Here is a 17,486-nt window from a genome sequence, read left to right as displayed (position 1 = left end):
GTATGTATGTTTACTGAGGCATTTGAAGTAGTGTATGGTATATAAATATCTGCTTGAAAAATTTTGATTCCTTCTGAAAGAAGGGTATATAAAACCTCTGGAGACTTGAACCATTACTTAAGACCATGTGATGTTTGCTTTCTGTTCCTTAAGTGTAAATACTGTGATCTACTATTAGAGAACAGCAATTGCATTTCTCTTCTCTACAAGAACTGAGATGCTTGAAAACTGCTTTTTACCCTTGCAGCTTGATATTGCATAAATTTGCACAAATAATTATTTTTACTCTTTAAACTGTAACTGTGGCACATGGACAAACTGACAGACCAGGAAAAGAAAGCAATATCCAAGTGGGCAATAAGTCATCAGGTTGCCCCATGGCATAGCAGGAGTTACTTTAACTTGCTTGGCTCAGCTTCAACATGAGCGCTACTTCTGCTTTCTAATATTTTCTCACATTATTGTATAGTGTTTAATTTGTTATTCTGTCAACCTACATACGAGTTTGACATAGAATAGGTACTTTTTTGTCACAAATTTAAATTACTTGTTTAAATAGACTTAGTAACAAATGGCCTGGTTGACAGCAAGAAGTTGTTGGAACTACCAAACACCACAGTACTTGGATAATTCAACATATTTGATACTTTTATATCATACTTTTTTATGTTGTGTTTTTTAAATCTATAGTTACCTGCTAAAAGCAGACTTGAAATATTACCTTAGGTGTCTCATTGCATTTTGAAAAAGTTTCTTTCTTAGTGCTGTATTGGATATGTTTTAAGGCTGCTCTGTATTAATTAGGCCCCACTTCAAGCTGTCAAACTGCTATTGTGCAAAGTATTCCCACTTCCTCCAACCACATGATTTACAGAGTAGTACAGCATTACAAGCAGACTTGAAATACGGTATAGCAAGATGAAGCTGAAGAGATGTGTTTTTTCTTTTTAAATCTCTTTCTTTATCCAGTGAATAGCTGAAAATTATTAGCACTTCTGTTTTTTATTTTTAAATTAAATTTCTAGCCAGTCTATTTTCTTCAAACAGTGATAGTATAGAGCATGCATGTAAAATGCTTTTTTGAGTTAAAGGCAGTTATCAATGAGTAATTAATGTTTGGTTTTAGTGTTTCCCTATGTGACACCCAAAGGGATTAATGGCATAGACTTTAAAGGAGAAGCTATAACTTTCAAGGCAACTACTGCTGGAATCCTAGCTACACTCTCTCATTGTATTGAACTCATGGTAAAACATGAAGAAAGCTGGCAAAAAAGACTAGATAAGGTAAGATCATTTTCCTTTAATTTTTGGTGAAAAAATTATTTCTTCAGCTTAAAATTCAAATTTCAAATTAGTTGGTTTAAACTTTATTATTTTATTTTTATGTACAGCACTTATTAATTTTAGATGCTTTCATTATTTATTACTCCTTTAGCATGGTAAAACCTCATTCTGATTGTTGGTGATACAGTAACATTATTAATCATATTTTTTCTTTTCCCAGCTCTTGTTCAGATAGTATTCCTATATTTTTAATACTATAAAGAACCTGATAGCATTCTACAGTAATAATTGTATTGCTTGCAGCCCTCTAAGAGACCTAATTATGCTTGCAAAATGATGTAAAATCTCTGAAATGCTTTGTGGTAAGAAATGGTGCCTGAACTGAGGAGAACAACCAGTTTGAACTTTAAAGATCTAAGATACAGTTATTTCACTTACCTTTAGGAGACTAAAGAGATTAATTTAAGTCATGTTTTATACCAATTGGTTAATTTTTGGGGTGGGGCTGGGGTGATATTATGCTATTCTTATGGCAGTGATAGTTCATGGTAAGCTTACTCAACGACTATAGCAACCTGAAAGAAGCAGTGTCTTCTCTCTTCAGATGAGATGTGCTGGAAACATGGCTAGGTTGTATTTCAGGCTTTGATTTCTAGAATTTTGCCATCTCTGGCTGGTGTCCTATATAGTCCTTTAGCCATTGTTATCTTGTTTTTAATTTAACATATTTCTGTATGGTGTATATCACATTTCAAATCTTACTTGATATGTGTTAGTGGTACACAATTCAAAGAATTAAGTTATTCAGACAAAACACAACCATGTTTGAATCCTTGTCCATATCTCCTGGCTCTTTGTCTGTATGTGAAAGACCTGGTCCTATCTAACTGTATTGTGACTTCTGTCAACATTTAATTTATTATTGCTTCATCTAGGTAGTTTAAGGAATTATAGCAGACCTAAGACTTGAAGCTTGTTCATAGGATTGTAGGTTAATTCAGGTTACAAGAGACCATCTCTAGTACAACCTCCTACCTAAAGGAAGGACAGTTTGAATCAGATCGGGTTGATCATGGATTTATCAAGTCTGATTTCAAGTCTTCAAGGCTGAAGACTGCAGACCAATTCTAAGCAGCCTGTTCTGATGCTCAGCTGCTGTTATATATCCACTTGGAGCAGCTCTTTCTTATTCCAGTATCTGCCTATTGTTTTTCTTCCTACTATAGACCACTGTGAAGAGTCTGGCTCAGTTTGTTGATGACCTTCTTGGAGGTATTGGAAGGCTACTATGAAATCTCCCCACAAAAGCCTTCTCTATTCCAGACTGAGCAAGCACAGTTCACTCTTGCTTATCACAGTTTGCTTACAGCATGGATGAAGTGAATTTTTTCTTGTCAGTAGGTTAGTATATGTTATTACAGAATAATATGTTAGTATAGAATTTGGTTTAGATTAGTTGTCATATTTTTGTTTTTCTGTGGACTAACTTTAAAGCACTTGTTTTCAGCTGTAGGCAGTTAAAAATTCAAACTTACATTTCACTTTCACTCATACAGAATCACAGAATCATTTAGGTTGGAAAAGACCTTTAAGATCATTGAGTCCAACCTTTGAGTGAACACCACCTTGTCAACTAGACCAAGGCATTAAGTGTCACGTACAGTTGTTTCTTGAACACCTCCAGGGATGGTAATTTCACCACATCCCTGGGCATTCCATTCCAATGCTTAAACAACCCTTTCCATGAAGAAATTCTTCCTGATGTCCAACCTGAACCTTACCTGGTGCAGCTTGAGACTATGTCCTCTTGTCCTGTCACTGGTTGCCTGGGAGAAGAGGCCTACCCCCACCTGGCTACAACCTCCTTTCAGGTAGTTGTAGAGAGTGATAAGGTCACCTCTGAGCCTCCTTTTCTCCAGGTTAAGCTCCCTCAGCCTCTCATCATCAGACTTGTGCTCCAGATCCTTCACCAGCTCTGTCGCTCTTCTCTGGACTTCCTCCAGCATCTCAATGTCCTTGTCATGAGGGGTACAGAACTGAGCACAGCAGTCGAGGTGTGGCCTCACCAGTGCCAAGTACAGGAGGACAATCACTTCCCTGGTCCTGCTGGCCACACTATTGTTGATACAGGCCAGGATGGGTTTGGCTTTCTTGGTCACCTGGGCACATGCTGGGTCATGTTCGACTGTTGTTTACCAGCATTCCCAGGTCCTTTTTTGTGCTGGGAAGGTTTTCAGACTCTTCCTCAAGACTGTAGCACTTCATGGGATTGTTGTGGCCTAAGTGCAGGGCCCAACACTTGGTCTTGTTGAATCTCATACCATTGGCCTCGACTCATCAATATAGCCGGTCCATATCCCTCTGTAGAGCCTTCCTACCCTTCAGCAGATTAACACTTCCAGCCCAACTTGGGTGAAGTCTGTGAACTTACTGAGGGTGCACTTGATTTGCTCTTCCAGATCAACAATAAAGATATTAAACAGGACTGATCCCAATACTGAGCCTTGGGGAACCCCACTAGTGACTGCTGCATGTGACACCATTTACCATCACACTCACTCAGGGCCTGGACACCCAGACAAGTTTTTAACCCAATGAAGATTGTACCTGTCCAAGCCATGGGCTGCCGGCTTTTCCAGGAGAATGCCATGGGAGACAGTATCAAAGACTTTGCTGAAGTTGACATCCACAGCCTTCTTCTCATCCACTAGGTGGGTCACCTGGTCATAAAAGGAAATCAGGTTGGTCGGGCAGGACCTGCCTTTCCTAAACCCATCCTGGCTAGGTCTGATCCCTTGGTTGTCCTCTATATGCCATGTGATAGCATTCAAGATGATCTGTTCCGTAACCTTGCCAGACACTGAGGTCAGGGTGACAGACCTGTAGTCCCCATATCCCTATTCCGACCCTTGTTGTGGATAGGCGTCACATTGGCCAATCTTGTAATCTGGGACCTCCCCAGTCAGCCAGGACTGATGATAAATGATGGACATTGTCTTGGTGAGCTCTTCTGAGAGCTCCTTCAGCACCCTGAGATGAATTTCATCCAGTCCCATACATTTACAAGTGCCTTAAGTGGCTCAGCAGGTTGCTAACTGCTTCTTCCTGGATTACAGGGGGGCTATTCTGCTCCCCATCCCTGTCTACCAGCTCAGGGTGCCAGTTGCCCTGAGGATAACCGATTTTATTGTTTTAGACTGAGGCAAAGAAGGTGTTAGGTACCTTAGCCTTTTCCTCATCCTTGGTGACTATATTTCCCCCCATATACAATAAAGGACGAAGATTTTCCTTGGTGTTCTTTTTGTTGCTAATGTATATATATATAAAAACTCCTTTTATTATCTTTCACAGCAGTAGCCAGATTGAGTTCTGGTTGAGCTTTTGCCTATCTTATTTTCTCTCTGTGTAACCTAATGATATCCTTGTACTGTTCCTGAGTTGTCTGCCCCTTCTTCCAAAGGTCATAAACCTTATTTCTTCCCTGAGTTCCCATGAAAGATCCCTGTTCAGCAAGGCCGGTGTTCTTCCCTGACAGCTTGTCTTTTGGCACATAGGGACAGACTACTCCTGAGCCTTTAAGATTTCCTTCTTAAAGTATGTCCAGCCTTCCTGGACCCCTTTGTTATTAAGGACTGTTCACCAGGGGACTTTTCTGAAACAGTGTCCTGAACAGGCCAAAGCCCACTCTCCAGAAGTCCAGGGTAGAGGTTTTGTTGATGCCCTTCTTTACTTCACCAGGTAGTGAAAACTATCATATCGTGGTCGCTGTGCTCAAGACAGCCTCTGAACACCACATTTCCCAGCAGCCCATCTCTGTTTACCAACAGCAGCTCTAGTGGGACCCAACCCCTGGTAGACTTGTTACCAAATCTTCCAAAATATTGGAATAAGACTCCTTAACACTAATGTGGTGATAAAGAGGGCATCATTTATTCAGGCTTGAGGTCCCACAGGGGATACTCCTAACCCTATGCAGACATGATTTTACAAGAGTGTTGCTTTTATACAGTCACTACATGCATATTACAATTTACCCATTACCATAAAACCCACCCTGAGTTCCCAGATTCAGTCCTTATTTTGTCTGTCACTACATTCTTGAGCCAGATGTCGTCTTCTTATCTTCCAACCATCCTTGCTGAGAAAGCAGTTTTTGCATGCCTTGTTTTTCTACTAAAAGTTCACAGGCACAGTAAAAATCGAATTAACCCTTTTGGTATCAGACTCATTTACCAGGGCTGTCAGGAAGTTCTCTTCCACATACTCCAAGAACCACCTAGACTGCCTCCTCTCTGCTGTGGTGAGTTTCCAACAGACATCTGGCAAGTCTCCCACAAGAACAAGGGCTGACAATCTTGAAACATCAGAGCCACTTATAGAATAGTTCATCTGCCTCTTCATCCTGGTTGGGTGTTCCACACCAGACTCCCACCAGGATATCTTCCTTGTGAGCCTTCCCCCTGATTCTTACTCATAGGCACTCCTACAGCATAAGTAAATACATTTTAAAGGGTGTCACTTGGAGATTTTATGTTTCTCTGCTTTGGTAGATATGCAACTTTATCACACTTGTCAGGATGAGAAAAATCACAAGTCAAGAGAAAGACAGGAAGATTGCTTACGAGCTTTTGTCTTGGCAGAAAATCAGTTGATTATTAAAATAGGCATGGTTAGTAGGAAGCAAAAAGACAAACACTAAAATAGCTTTCTTCCCAATTTCCCAGGCTCAACTTCACTCTTTAACTGCAGGTTTTCCTACATCCTGCTTGCTAGCCCCAAGGAATGCAATGTGGTGGGGGTGGGGGGTGGGGAATGGAGGGTTGGAGATCAATCCAAAACGCTTAGTCTATGCCATTTCTCACACTTTTCCCCCTGCTCCAGCAGAGGTCCTTTTCAGGGCTGTAGTTCTCTGGGAAAACTCTTCATTGGGAGTCCTCCATGGAACATGGTTCCTTTAGGAAATGTCCCTCTGCTCCAGTGTGGGGTCCTTCATGGGCTACAGTATGGATATATTCTCTGCACTGGAACTCCTCCACATCATTCTCTTCTGGCCTTGGCATTCCCTCTGTTGCTCCCTTTTTGTTCTCTCTCCCTGGGCTGTTTTTTGTTCTTAAATACATTTTCACAGAGATTCCATGCATGTGGTGGACGGGTTCAGCTATGTCCTGTTTTGCGTCTGTTTTGGAGCTTGTTTCACACAGGACAGCCCTTGGCCACCTCCCTCATATGACACTCCTGCAGCCCCCACAACCAACACCTTGACACCTACACCCTGCACAAGAATTTAAAGACAGCAGTTGAATGTATTCAAACCTTTGCTAACACTATTTATTCCGCTTCAGTTGTAGGGCTTCTTTTGTTTTGTTTTGGTTTTAGCCTTGTTTTATTGACTAAACATGGCTCTGTAAAAATCTCTTCTATAACTATGAGCCTGAGCAAAAAATTACTCTGTCATCTGATAAATAGATGTAGGAGAAGAATGATGTTGATCTGTGTACTCTTGGGTTTCTTGGATAGATGCTTATGCTGCTCTGAAAAAGAAATAAATATTAGAAGATGATAAAGTTCAGAATGTTTTCTCTGAGAGGTTAGAGGAGAAAATTATATTAAATTGGACAGCCATTTGTGTGTGTTTTATCTGGGAGGTTTTTAAAGCTCTTGTAAGTCTGTCCAGTGTCTTTAAAAGACCAGCTAGAAGAATTAAAAGGTGCAGCATCAAGTTTGTCCTTTATATATCAGCAGATTCACTACTGTAAGGAAAATTAATCCACTAACACCAGAGGTTTATGTCCAAAAAGGAGACAGAGGAGTCCTTTTTGCTTTATTCAAATAAAGGGAGAGGCCATGGGGAATTCCTCTGGGATCTCTCAAATTTTTGGAGGACACGGCCTCCATTTTATCCTATTTTCCCGGCCGCTTTTCCCTCTCTCTTTTCCCATTGACTGAGGTACATGAGAGGCACAGACTTCCTGGAACGCCTGACACCTGAGATTCCCCTCTATAGTATAACCCTTCCTTTTAATTTTTAATTCTTATAGAATTCATAGTTTCCCCCCCCCATTGATTCTTTAATCTTCTGTTACCCAATTTCATTTACCCGAAAACCTACAGTTTGTAAAGGCAAATCTCTTTTCCCATTCATCAATCAGTGTAATCCCTCCTATTGTTTCTTTTATCTCTAGGTGCTAACTTTACCTACCAACAGATTTACAACTTGTTTGTAAAGACAAATGTAACATTCCTCTCACTACACAGGCTCTGTGCTGTGCAGGCATGTCATAGTAAGAACAGGATCTCTGTCACTGGCTAAAAGAAATTAGTGTTTTACAAGTTGTGTTGTTGCAATCCAGCTTGCTCTCCTTCCTTCTCCAGACTTGGCACTTCACTAGCTTCAGAACCATGTTTTACTTGGCAGCAAAACACAAATGCGAATAATGAGAATCCGGCTACTTTGCAAAATTATACCACCTCCATCTTGTAGAGGGACAGTTTAGTCTTCTCTGCCTTCAAGGGAATCAACAGCTCCTCCCAATTTAGCTTTGCATGAAAACTTGTTCAGTATATCATTTAGTCCTGCATTCAAGTTGTTTATGAAGATGTTGAAGAGAACTGGCCCTAAAATGGAGCCCTTTGGAACACCACTTGTGACTGGCCAGCAGCCTCGTGTAACCCCATTTAGCACAAGCCAGTGTATAATGTGTTTTTCCATCTGTGTGCTGGACATTTTATCCAGAAGGATACTGCAAGAGAGAGTATCAAAAGCTTTATTGGAATCCAAAAATTACATCAACTGGCTTCCTTTGATCAACTAGGTGGGTTACCTTGTCATAAAAGGAAATTGCGTTTGACAAGCAGGACTTTCCCCTCATGATTCTGTGCTGGCTGTGATCAGTGACTACATTGTCCTTCAGGTGTTTTTCAATAACTCCCAGAATATTCTCCATAACTTTTTTCAGTCACTGAAGTGGGATTGACCCTCAACAAACATGAATAGCTATGATTAAACTAGATACCAGATTTTTCTTGCTGATCTAGTTTATTCCATGTGACTTAAAGAAGTTATGCTCAAGGTAGCTAGCTCCCTGAGCTTTGTATCATATATGCATCTATAAGGGCACATATAATGCATACATTCAAATAAAATCAGAAAATCAGCACCTCTGTAATTATTCCTTGGGAATAAATCTTATACTAATCATTCCATTTATTATCATACTGACTATTATCAATCAATATATTATTACTGTTTTAAATGATCATGCAATTTTACAGGAAATAGAGAAAAGGAGAAGAATTGAAGAAGCATACAAAAATGCTGTGGCAGAACTGAAGAAAAAGTCCCACTTTGGAGGGCCAGACTATGAGGTACAAATTCTGCTTCTGAAATTTTTTAAAATGCTAAGGCTTTTGAAGATTAGTTTGTTTCTCAATGGAGTGTGTATGTAAATCAAGGTCATTGTGAAATGTGTTCATTCCACTTTTTCTGCCTTGGAAACTGAAACTAAATGAAGAATCTAAATCCTTCAGTGTTTTGAGAATAAAAGCCTGTCTTCACCTTGGGTTTCCTATTCTACTTTTGTCTAAAGCATTTTGCTTATAGATATTTTTGCTGACTTTTAAATTATTTTTCTTGTGCATTTTATGCTGCTCATTTGAATGTTGTGTACTCTTGCATTTTAATTAGTCAGCTGTCTAGATATGTAATGCAAATATGAAAGCCCTGCCTGCAGAGGCAGTCCTAGAATCTGAAGTTTAATTTGATTTTTAACTTGTCACTGGCACTTGAAATGTGTTGATAAATTCAATTATTTTAGATTCTTTTTCATCTGCTAAATGGCATATTTTATCAACTTTCTCCTAAGTTTGGTTATTTAATTAAAGTCTGAGTCTCTTAAACTGCCTTCTGAACAATAATGTAACGCACCTATAAAGCTGTTTGCGTAACTTTTAAGAACTCGATCCTTTAATTTACGTTAATTAAGCAGGTTTCTACTTACAAATCATAGGCTGAGAAATAGTATTAATATGTTGAGATATTTAAAAGATATTTGAGCTTATGTTCTCTGTTGTGGATGAGGCACTGTAAAAGAAAAGAATGAATAGGAAGTTGGACTTTGTCTACCTGGTTATGAACCCAACTGCTTCTCCCAGATATCCCTGATGTAAAGTAGATTTTTGAAATTTGCTGGACTAGCTTGTTCTACAATTCAATAAAAGCAGTAAACCTAGTTTTCCTAAATTACCATTTTACTTAGAGGATGTAAGTTTTTAATAATTTAATCATCTCTACCTGCTGTTTATTGTTAAACTGTTCTTTCCAATAATTCTCAGTAGTGATCCACAGAATTTTGTCTTGTGTTTTGAGCACATATCTGAAATCCACCCTAAGGCAATGGAATACTTGGAAGGAGTCTAAATACACAATTATGCTAATATATTTACTTATGTACAATAAACATTTTTAAGAAAATATATCTGTTAATTAAAACCTAAGTCTTATATCAAAGCATATTGACACTTACTCAGTCTTCGGTTTTCTGCGGTTTTTGCTTGCTTATTTATCCCTAAATTGTACTTAAAGGAAATAACTTCTTTTAACAAGTAGAGTTTTTAGATGAATTCTAATATACGAATATTGGTGAAAATATTTAAGGTTTATGGAAAAAATTTCCTTCTGTCAGTTATACACAATACATAAATAGCTATTTCTAATATGGAACTTAAGTGGAGCTCTCATGTCTCCAAAATCTTGAACTAGTTTTGTTTCTTATGCTCTAGGAGGGTCCTAATAGCCTGATTAATGAAGAAGAATTCTTTGATGCTGTTGAAGCTGCTCTTGATAGACAGGATAAAATGGAAGAACAGGTATTGATAGCCGAAAAATGTGTTAATGATGGGCACTTCATGGAAGACTTCTGTGACTTAATCAGTCCTGGGGTGCATCTCCTGAAACTCTAGATATTTTAGACTGACATTTATAAGTGGGATTCACTATATAATATTTGCAATTAAATATTTTTAACACTAATTTTGAGAAAGTGACTAGACAGCTTGCATAGAAAAGGATAGTATAAGTGTTAGGCTAATTGTCTCTGATTTCTAACTCCTAAATAAATGTATTAGTCCTGTATAATACTTCTCTTTATATGTAACTGATGCCCTGGGCAAATAAGAATATCTAATGATGCAGCTATTTTTCAAAGCCTAATTATTGCTCTGAAGTTTCTTTTGACTGTAGCAGTATGTGAAATAGGAAAGACATAGTTCTATTGGTGTTTGGTTTTGTTTAAAAATTGTTTAGGCTCTGGCTATTTCTCTAACTCATTTCTTGAATACACTTCAGTGAAAAGGATCAAAAATGGATGTGTGTGATGAAATATATAGAATATGAGAAAATAGTGTATAAAATGAGAGGGAATAATAAGGTGGTGCCTCCTTTGTCTTAAAAGGTTTTTGGCTTATCAATATAGTGAATACAATGACTTGGTTAAGAATTAGAAGACTTTCTAGTGGGCATATAATACCCAACAGTTTATCTGTGTTGGGGTTTCTTAGGAGAAGGTAAAAGTCTTGAGTTACTGTAGTACTACTACATGGATGCAATATCTGTGATGCTGCCAATCTATTTTGCTTAACCTGGAAATATACCTTGAAGTATAGATTAATGGGTAATTCAGTCTCCAGGTCCATTTGCTTCCTGAGAACTCCAGCAGGATGACAACTTCATGTCTGTCATGGACAGCATTAGTTGTAGCCACTATAAAGACTGAAGTTGCCTCACTCTTTCATAGTCCATCCAGTAGCAGCTGACTACCAGTAATTAGTTGTTTTGTTGCAGTCCCAAAGTGAAAAGATCAGATTATACTGGCCGATATCCTTGCCTCCTGGAGATGCATATTCTACTGTGGGGACTCATAGATTTGTCCAAAAGGTAAGATATTTCTCCTGATCTCCTCTGTATAATTGGCTGTCTTGTATATAATATTTTGCATGGATAGGTAAGATTTTTTTTTAATTATTTTTAGATGTTTCTAGAATAACTTTCAGTGGTTTACTCATTTTTAATTGAAGTAGCTGGAATTGCAAAAGGACTGTTTTCTGTCTTGGCTAAAAAAAAATCCTGATTTCAGTACCTGTTTAAAATACTCTTGATTTGTATCAAGCTTGTTGGTTAGAGACTATAAAGAAAAAAAACAACAACTTGCTAACCTTTGTGCTTTTAAGATACCTTCACCAAAATTAATTTAATTGGGTAGAAAAAAATATTCTCTTGCATTAGGATCAATTGACTTCTTTTAGTGTTACTTGAAACACTATGCCATTTTTAGGGCTACACTGGGAGCATAAGACATCATAGGTGCATGAAATCAGCATTTACCACTGTGCTTGCTTCTTATGGTGCTTTTGTTTTCATTTTCTTCATTATCTTGTGCTTGCAAGTTGGTACTGAATGCTCTGTTGTGCCTTTGTTCTGATTACTTGGTTTTTTCTTTGTCTGTCTCTGGTAGCCCTATAGTCGCTCTTCCTCCATGTCTTCCATTGATCTAGTCAGTGCCTTTGATGTTCACAGATTCAGCACCCAGGTACTGTATTAATGTGTAGAGTGGGAGTTGTGTATCGTTGCTGCATTTCATCCTCTTCTCTAGAATCTGGGTTTTTTGTTACATAAATTGCTGTTTACTCTAAACTAGTATGTTGAGAAAAAAAGTTATCTATTTCTATACTAAATGGTTGTCTTTTTACATTCTGCTTGCATGCATATCATTTGCGCAGAGGCCCAAATCTTGTGAACTGTTGGACTGATTTCATTAGCTTTAATAAAAATACCTACAATTTGAAAAGTTTGCATTTATGATTATAATAAAAGTAATAAAATAATACCTGGCTTGTGTGGGCTGAAATGGTCTTTGCTTCAAATTGAATAGTTTTTCTTGTTTTTAAATCAAAGGTTTAATTCTGTCTTTAAAATTTGTCACCAAAATTGACACCAAATTTTAAGGTTATTTATTATAATTTTTTACCTCTACAACTAGTTGTATTACCAAAAGGTCATAAAGTATGTAGTTAAAAATGAGATTGTGGATATGAGAACTGGTACTGAAGAGTTCCAATATACTCAATTATGCTTCAGAAATTGTTCTCTGTCCCCAGGCTGAGGATTTAGCTTTTAGAAAGGCAAGATAAATCTTGGTTCTGAATAAATGGGGCTTGTTTCTAGACTTCATTTATATGAAGGGAATCTTTGTAACAGGTCAAGCAGAAACTTGCGGCTTTGCTTTTAAGATGGAAACGTATAAGCATATTCTGTCAGGAGCTGGTTCTTCAATGTGCCTTCAGAAAGGCATTGATTTGTCTCTGCCAGTTGAGTGAGAGGTTGTGGGCTTAAAATGCTGCAAATGTGTTGTGAGTCATTTTCTCTTTTTAAAGGACTACCAGATTTTAAAATAGATTGAGCTCTTCTGAGGGCCTTTTAAATGAAGATCTGTTCATTTAAAATTAAGACCAAGGCTGCATGGGATAGAAGTATTTTTGCAGATCATTCCTGTAGTCTGCCAGGAACCCAGAGGTAATAGCATGGCCTCCCCACTGGGAAAGAAGCTGTGAATATTAACTCAGTGCCTAATGTGGCACCTGAAATAGGTTCAGGCTGACAGCAACCAGCAGGTAGATCACAGTTTGGACAGATAGTATGCACAAGCCAGTTGTAGGCACTGCAATTACTTGGTCAAATAGAAGTAATTGCTTGTTAGCAAAAAACAACATTCTCTTTCCTCTGAAAGCTGCAATGATACCTCTTCTTTCCCAAACCTAAGGGGAAGCTGTCTGAAAGATGTATTAGCAGGAATGAAACTTTACTGGGAGAAGAGAGGGAGAGAAACTAAAGATGCCTTTCAAGTTTTCAGAGGAAGTCGGGGGCTAAATGCTGAACAATTCCAAAGGCCTTAAACTGTTTAGATTGTACTTAGGCACATTGTATGATTCTTGGGGTTGTCCTGTGCAAAGCCAGGGGTTGGACACTGTGATCCTTGTGGGTCCCTTCCAATTCAGGTATTTTCTGATACTCCTGTCAATGCATCATTCTCTTCTTTCTTTGCTATTTGTCTCCTCCCTCTGCATTTGGCATGAAGCAAAAACCAACAAAATACAAAATCACATACAAGCCAGCTTTGTCCCTAATAGATTAGGAGCCAGGGGAGGAGATAGGGAGCCTGAATATGTTGCAGGTAAAGTTGCAGGAGCATAGTGAGGATTCCTTTCTGAAAGAAGCATGACCTAGAGCTAGAAAATTGAATATTAAAAAGCTCACATTCTTACTTAGCTTGGCTTGTACTGTGTCATTGCTTCCCTGGAAAAAAAAAAAATAAAAAAAGTAATTAGAAGAATATTTAGTCAGAAACCTGTTAGTAAGTGGCAGGAAAAGACAGCCTGTCTAAAAGTAGAAGCACAAATCTTGTGGATGTTTATACTTCATTATAGCTAAAAAAACAAACTTAAAGAAAACAAAGAAAATCCCCTAAACTGGACCGTTAACTTGGTTTCTGTAGAGAACTCCATAGTTAAATAACATAAAGGAGCATTTCTGTTGAAATTATTTTACTTTTATGTTTCATTTTGAGGATTTTTGACTTGATTCAATTACTTTTTTTTCTTCAAGCTGTGCAAAAACCACCCATAGGTTAAGGCTATTAATCTTGTGATTATACAGTTCTTAGACTAATCTGTATGTTGGTCAATTGACTAACCTTTTCTTGCAATGCATTTCCTCTTTAAAAAAGAAATTTCTACTGATTCAGGAAAATAGTGTCAATTACATGGACTTATTTGATGTGATGAGTTTTAGTAGCCACCTACCTCTTAGGCAAAAAAAATTACTAAATTCTTTTCAGCACCTATAAACATTACATAGGAATTGATAATTCAGCTTTTTTGTCTCTGTTTTTATTTGGGGGAGAATAGGATTTGGAAATGGAGGGACAGACACAAAAGAAACATATAACAAGACTGTAGATTTAACATAAAAATTAATTTCCTGTCCCACCCCCCCCATTTTCATGCACATTATTTGAAACAAAAAAAAAAGTATTCACATCACTTGATAAAAATGTTTCAAATATTTGACCTTTAAGAAAAGCATGCAACTGTCTAGCTAAGTATTCTTAAATGAGTATTTTAAAATAGTGGATCTCTGCATCATCATAATTGTTTTGAATGTAACAATTTCTGTTCTGTTTTTCTAGTTAGCAACTGTGCAAAGATGCCAAACAAACAGAATAGGAATGCTTTTCTCATGACTGTTTCCCTCACTGCTGTTTCAATATAACTTTTGATATGCATTTACTTTTTTAGAGCTTGTTTGTCTGTCTCCCCTCCCCCCGCCTCCCTCCCCTTCATCTTTTTAAATGCTCTTCAGTGAATATTGTCTTTCAAGTCCTACAATGCACTATAATTCTATTTGGACGTACTGGAAGTAATTTCCTACATGGTGAAATAAAACTGTCTCAGGTAGGAATAGTGAATTTTGACAGTTTAAAGGTAAAAAGGAAAGATAGGCAAGAACCCATAAAGAATGAAATTGAAAGTTGAATCAAGATTTTGGCTTTTGTTTCTGAAGGCCACAAGTACTTGCTTGATCTTAACCTGTAATAGAAGGTTCTATTGTCCAAGTTCAGCTCCTGCACAAGATTTGAAGTACTGACTTATGGCTTCCAATACTGTGCAGTCGCCTGTCCAAGAAGATGAAAGGAATTACTTTAAAAAGTGTATTTTTCCTTCAAAGGTGGAAGAGATGGTACAAAACCATATGACATATTCCTTGCAAGATGTGGGAGGAGATGCCAATTGGCAGCTAGTGGTAGAAGAAGGAGAAATGAAGGTAAGCATTTGCTGTTTTGCTTAATTGATATAAGATGATATGCTGTGAAGAGACATATTTTCATTCTCTTTGAATACTATTACTGAGCAAGTTATTCTGTTAAAACTTCTCTCTGAGAATTGGGAGTTAGGATTGGAAACCATACAAGCTGCAGCTTCTAATATATTCAACAAAATCTTATGCAGCACTTGCAATAACTTTGTCTTTACAGATTCCTTTCTCATTTTCTCCTACTTAAAACTTCCTATCAACATGATGTACTGTGTTGATTTAGCACAGCCTGGTTTTTGGTAGTGGGGGAGGGCCACAGAAGTGGTGTCACGGTGTGACTAAAGGGTTTGCCAATTTTAAATATTTAATTTTCTTTAGAGATAGGATTTAGGAGTAAAGACAACACAGGCTCAAAATTTAAAACAAAGAAAGTACAAGAAAAAAATTTATTAATAACACAAGAAAAATTATTCAGAATAGGATTCCTAGATTATTCCCTCCTCCCTTCACTCCACATTTCTTACCAACCACATACAGAGAACACTTCAGTCAGTTATCCAGTCAAATAATCATTTCAGTTCACTTAAGAGAGAAAAGTTCCTTTTTCTGCTTTAGACTTAGAGGGTGTCTTCACCTTCACAGTCTGCATTCACCGGAGACCTACAGAACAATGAATTTTCCTCCCATTCCCACAGTCCTTCCAGAGCCATATTATGGGTTACGATGCATACATGGAGTGCTACTTTTAAAGGCAGGCTGCTGAAAAACAAAATTCTCTTCATCTCCTTCTCTATCAAATGTCTCTGTTCATATTCCAGTCCCAAAACAGAGAGCTCAATTTCCTGAGGCAAGGAAAGTCTTCAACTCAAGCATCCATCCTCCCCAAGTATATTTCACAGTTTAAAGGAATTTTAGTGAAGTCACAATCCCCTCATAGCCCCACAAAAAAAAGGTTTTCAGCTACTTATCAGTTGCATCTTTTCAATCTCTTCCCATGAGGAACTTTATCTTCATTCCGCCGACTTCTGTGGACTCCATGCTTTATTCCTTCTCATTAAGGGGGTTCAGGAGATCGAGAATCTTATCCAGGCATAAAGAAGTTAAAATTGTATCCAGATCGTTAAGAAGAAAAACATGCGGCTGGTGCCAGGGGCCATGTGGCCCCACTGAGCCAAGCCGGGGCCGGACCAAGGGCTCCCCGAAGAACTGGTGCCGGGCAGGGATGCCAGGCCGGGGCCCTGGCCGGAGACCCCCGCTTCTCCGGAGGCCGGAAACCGAAAGACCCACCAGAACGTCATCCACTGTGATTTGTGAAAGTGAAATAACTTTTCATTCGTTTCCCGAGCTGTCCATCACCAAATCAGCTCTCTGATTGGTGCCAGCAGCTCACAGGGGAAGCCCTGAGAGACGGGACAGCCCCCTCTATTCCCAGAGCATGTGGAGCTTTCCCTGAGGGGAAGCCAACCCTCCCCCCAAGCACGTGAAACCAACACATTGGCTTCTGTGAGCAGCTGATAGAAGCTTCCATTGTGTCCAACAGAGCCAATCTCTGATGACTTGGAAGATGGACATGGTGCTGGCCCAATTAGAGAGGTTGGTAACACCTCTGTGGTGACATATTTAGGAAGAAAGTCAAAACAGTGCATGCGCAGTTTTTTCCAGGGATGGTGAGGCACCACTGCTGGGGCCATCCCAGTGAAGCACATGGCAATGGATTGCGGTCACCGCCATCTCAGTGTGGCCCACGGTGAGCCTTGCCTGCCTGGCCGCCCCTTGCCAGATGTGCCTTGGGCAGAAGGGCAGGGGTGGCGGCAGTGGCTTCCCCTTTCTGGCACCCCACATGAAGAGAGGCGTTGAATAGCACCAGCACTGCAGCAGCCGCCACTGCCCACTCAGTGGCTGAGGGGCCAGCTGGCCAGTGGTGGAAACATGGCAAATGATTCCCTGACATGGAACCTAGATGAGATCAATCTCTTGGCGCTGCAGGATCCTGCAATAATCTTTGAATTGGTGGAACTTGTTGGCAACAGTACCTATAGGCAGCAGTTTTTCTTCTAGTCAGAGAAGAGGAAGTGAAGACATGTTAGGGAGAACATCAGGGTGGCACAAAGGTCAGTGGAAGAAGAGGGGGAGGAGGTACTCCAAGTGCCAGAGCCAAGATTCCTCTCCAGGCCGTGGTGAACACTGTGGTAAATAAGCTGTCCCTCTGCAGTCCATGAAGTCCACAGGGAATGCAGAGATCCACTCACAGCCTGTGAGAGAAGCACTCACATCAGAGTGGGTGGATGCTGGAAAAAAAATCTTTTCCAGCAAGAGACCTGCATACACAGAGAGGCCC

General features: G+C 39.0%; 1 protein-coding gene across 1 annotated transcript in view; it reads left to right on the top strand.

Annotated features, from left to right (window-relative positions):
• LOC306814076 (ceramide transfer protein-like) overlaps positions 1-17,486 on the top strand; it is a 116,451-nt gene that overhangs the window by 87,136 nt on the left and 11,829 nt on the right. Inside the window, exons 8-13 of the mRNA XM_079329790.1 lie at positions 1,127-1,284; positions 8,557-8,649; positions 10,063-10,149; positions 11,123-11,215; positions 11,793-11,867; positions 15,062-15,157. Of these exons, the coding sequence (XP_079185916.1) occupies positions 1,127-1,284; positions 8,557-8,649; positions 10,063-10,149; positions 11,123-11,215; positions 11,793-11,867; positions 15,062-15,157 (602 nt within the window). The remainder of the gene's footprint in view (positions 1-1,126; positions 1,285-8,556; positions 8,650-10,062; positions 10,150-11,122; positions 11,216-11,792; positions 11,868-15,061; positions 15,158-17,486) is intronic.

Source organism: Erithacus rubecula (genome assembly GCF_903797595.1).
Source record: "Erithacus rubecula genome assembly, contig: SUPER_W_unloc_1, whole genome shotgun sequence".
NCBI lineage: Eukaryota > Metazoa > Chordata > Aves > Passeriformes > Muscicapidae > Erithacus > Erithacus rubecula.
Note: the sequence above shows the minus strand (reverse complement) of the source record. Positions and strands in the feature narration are given on the sequence as shown.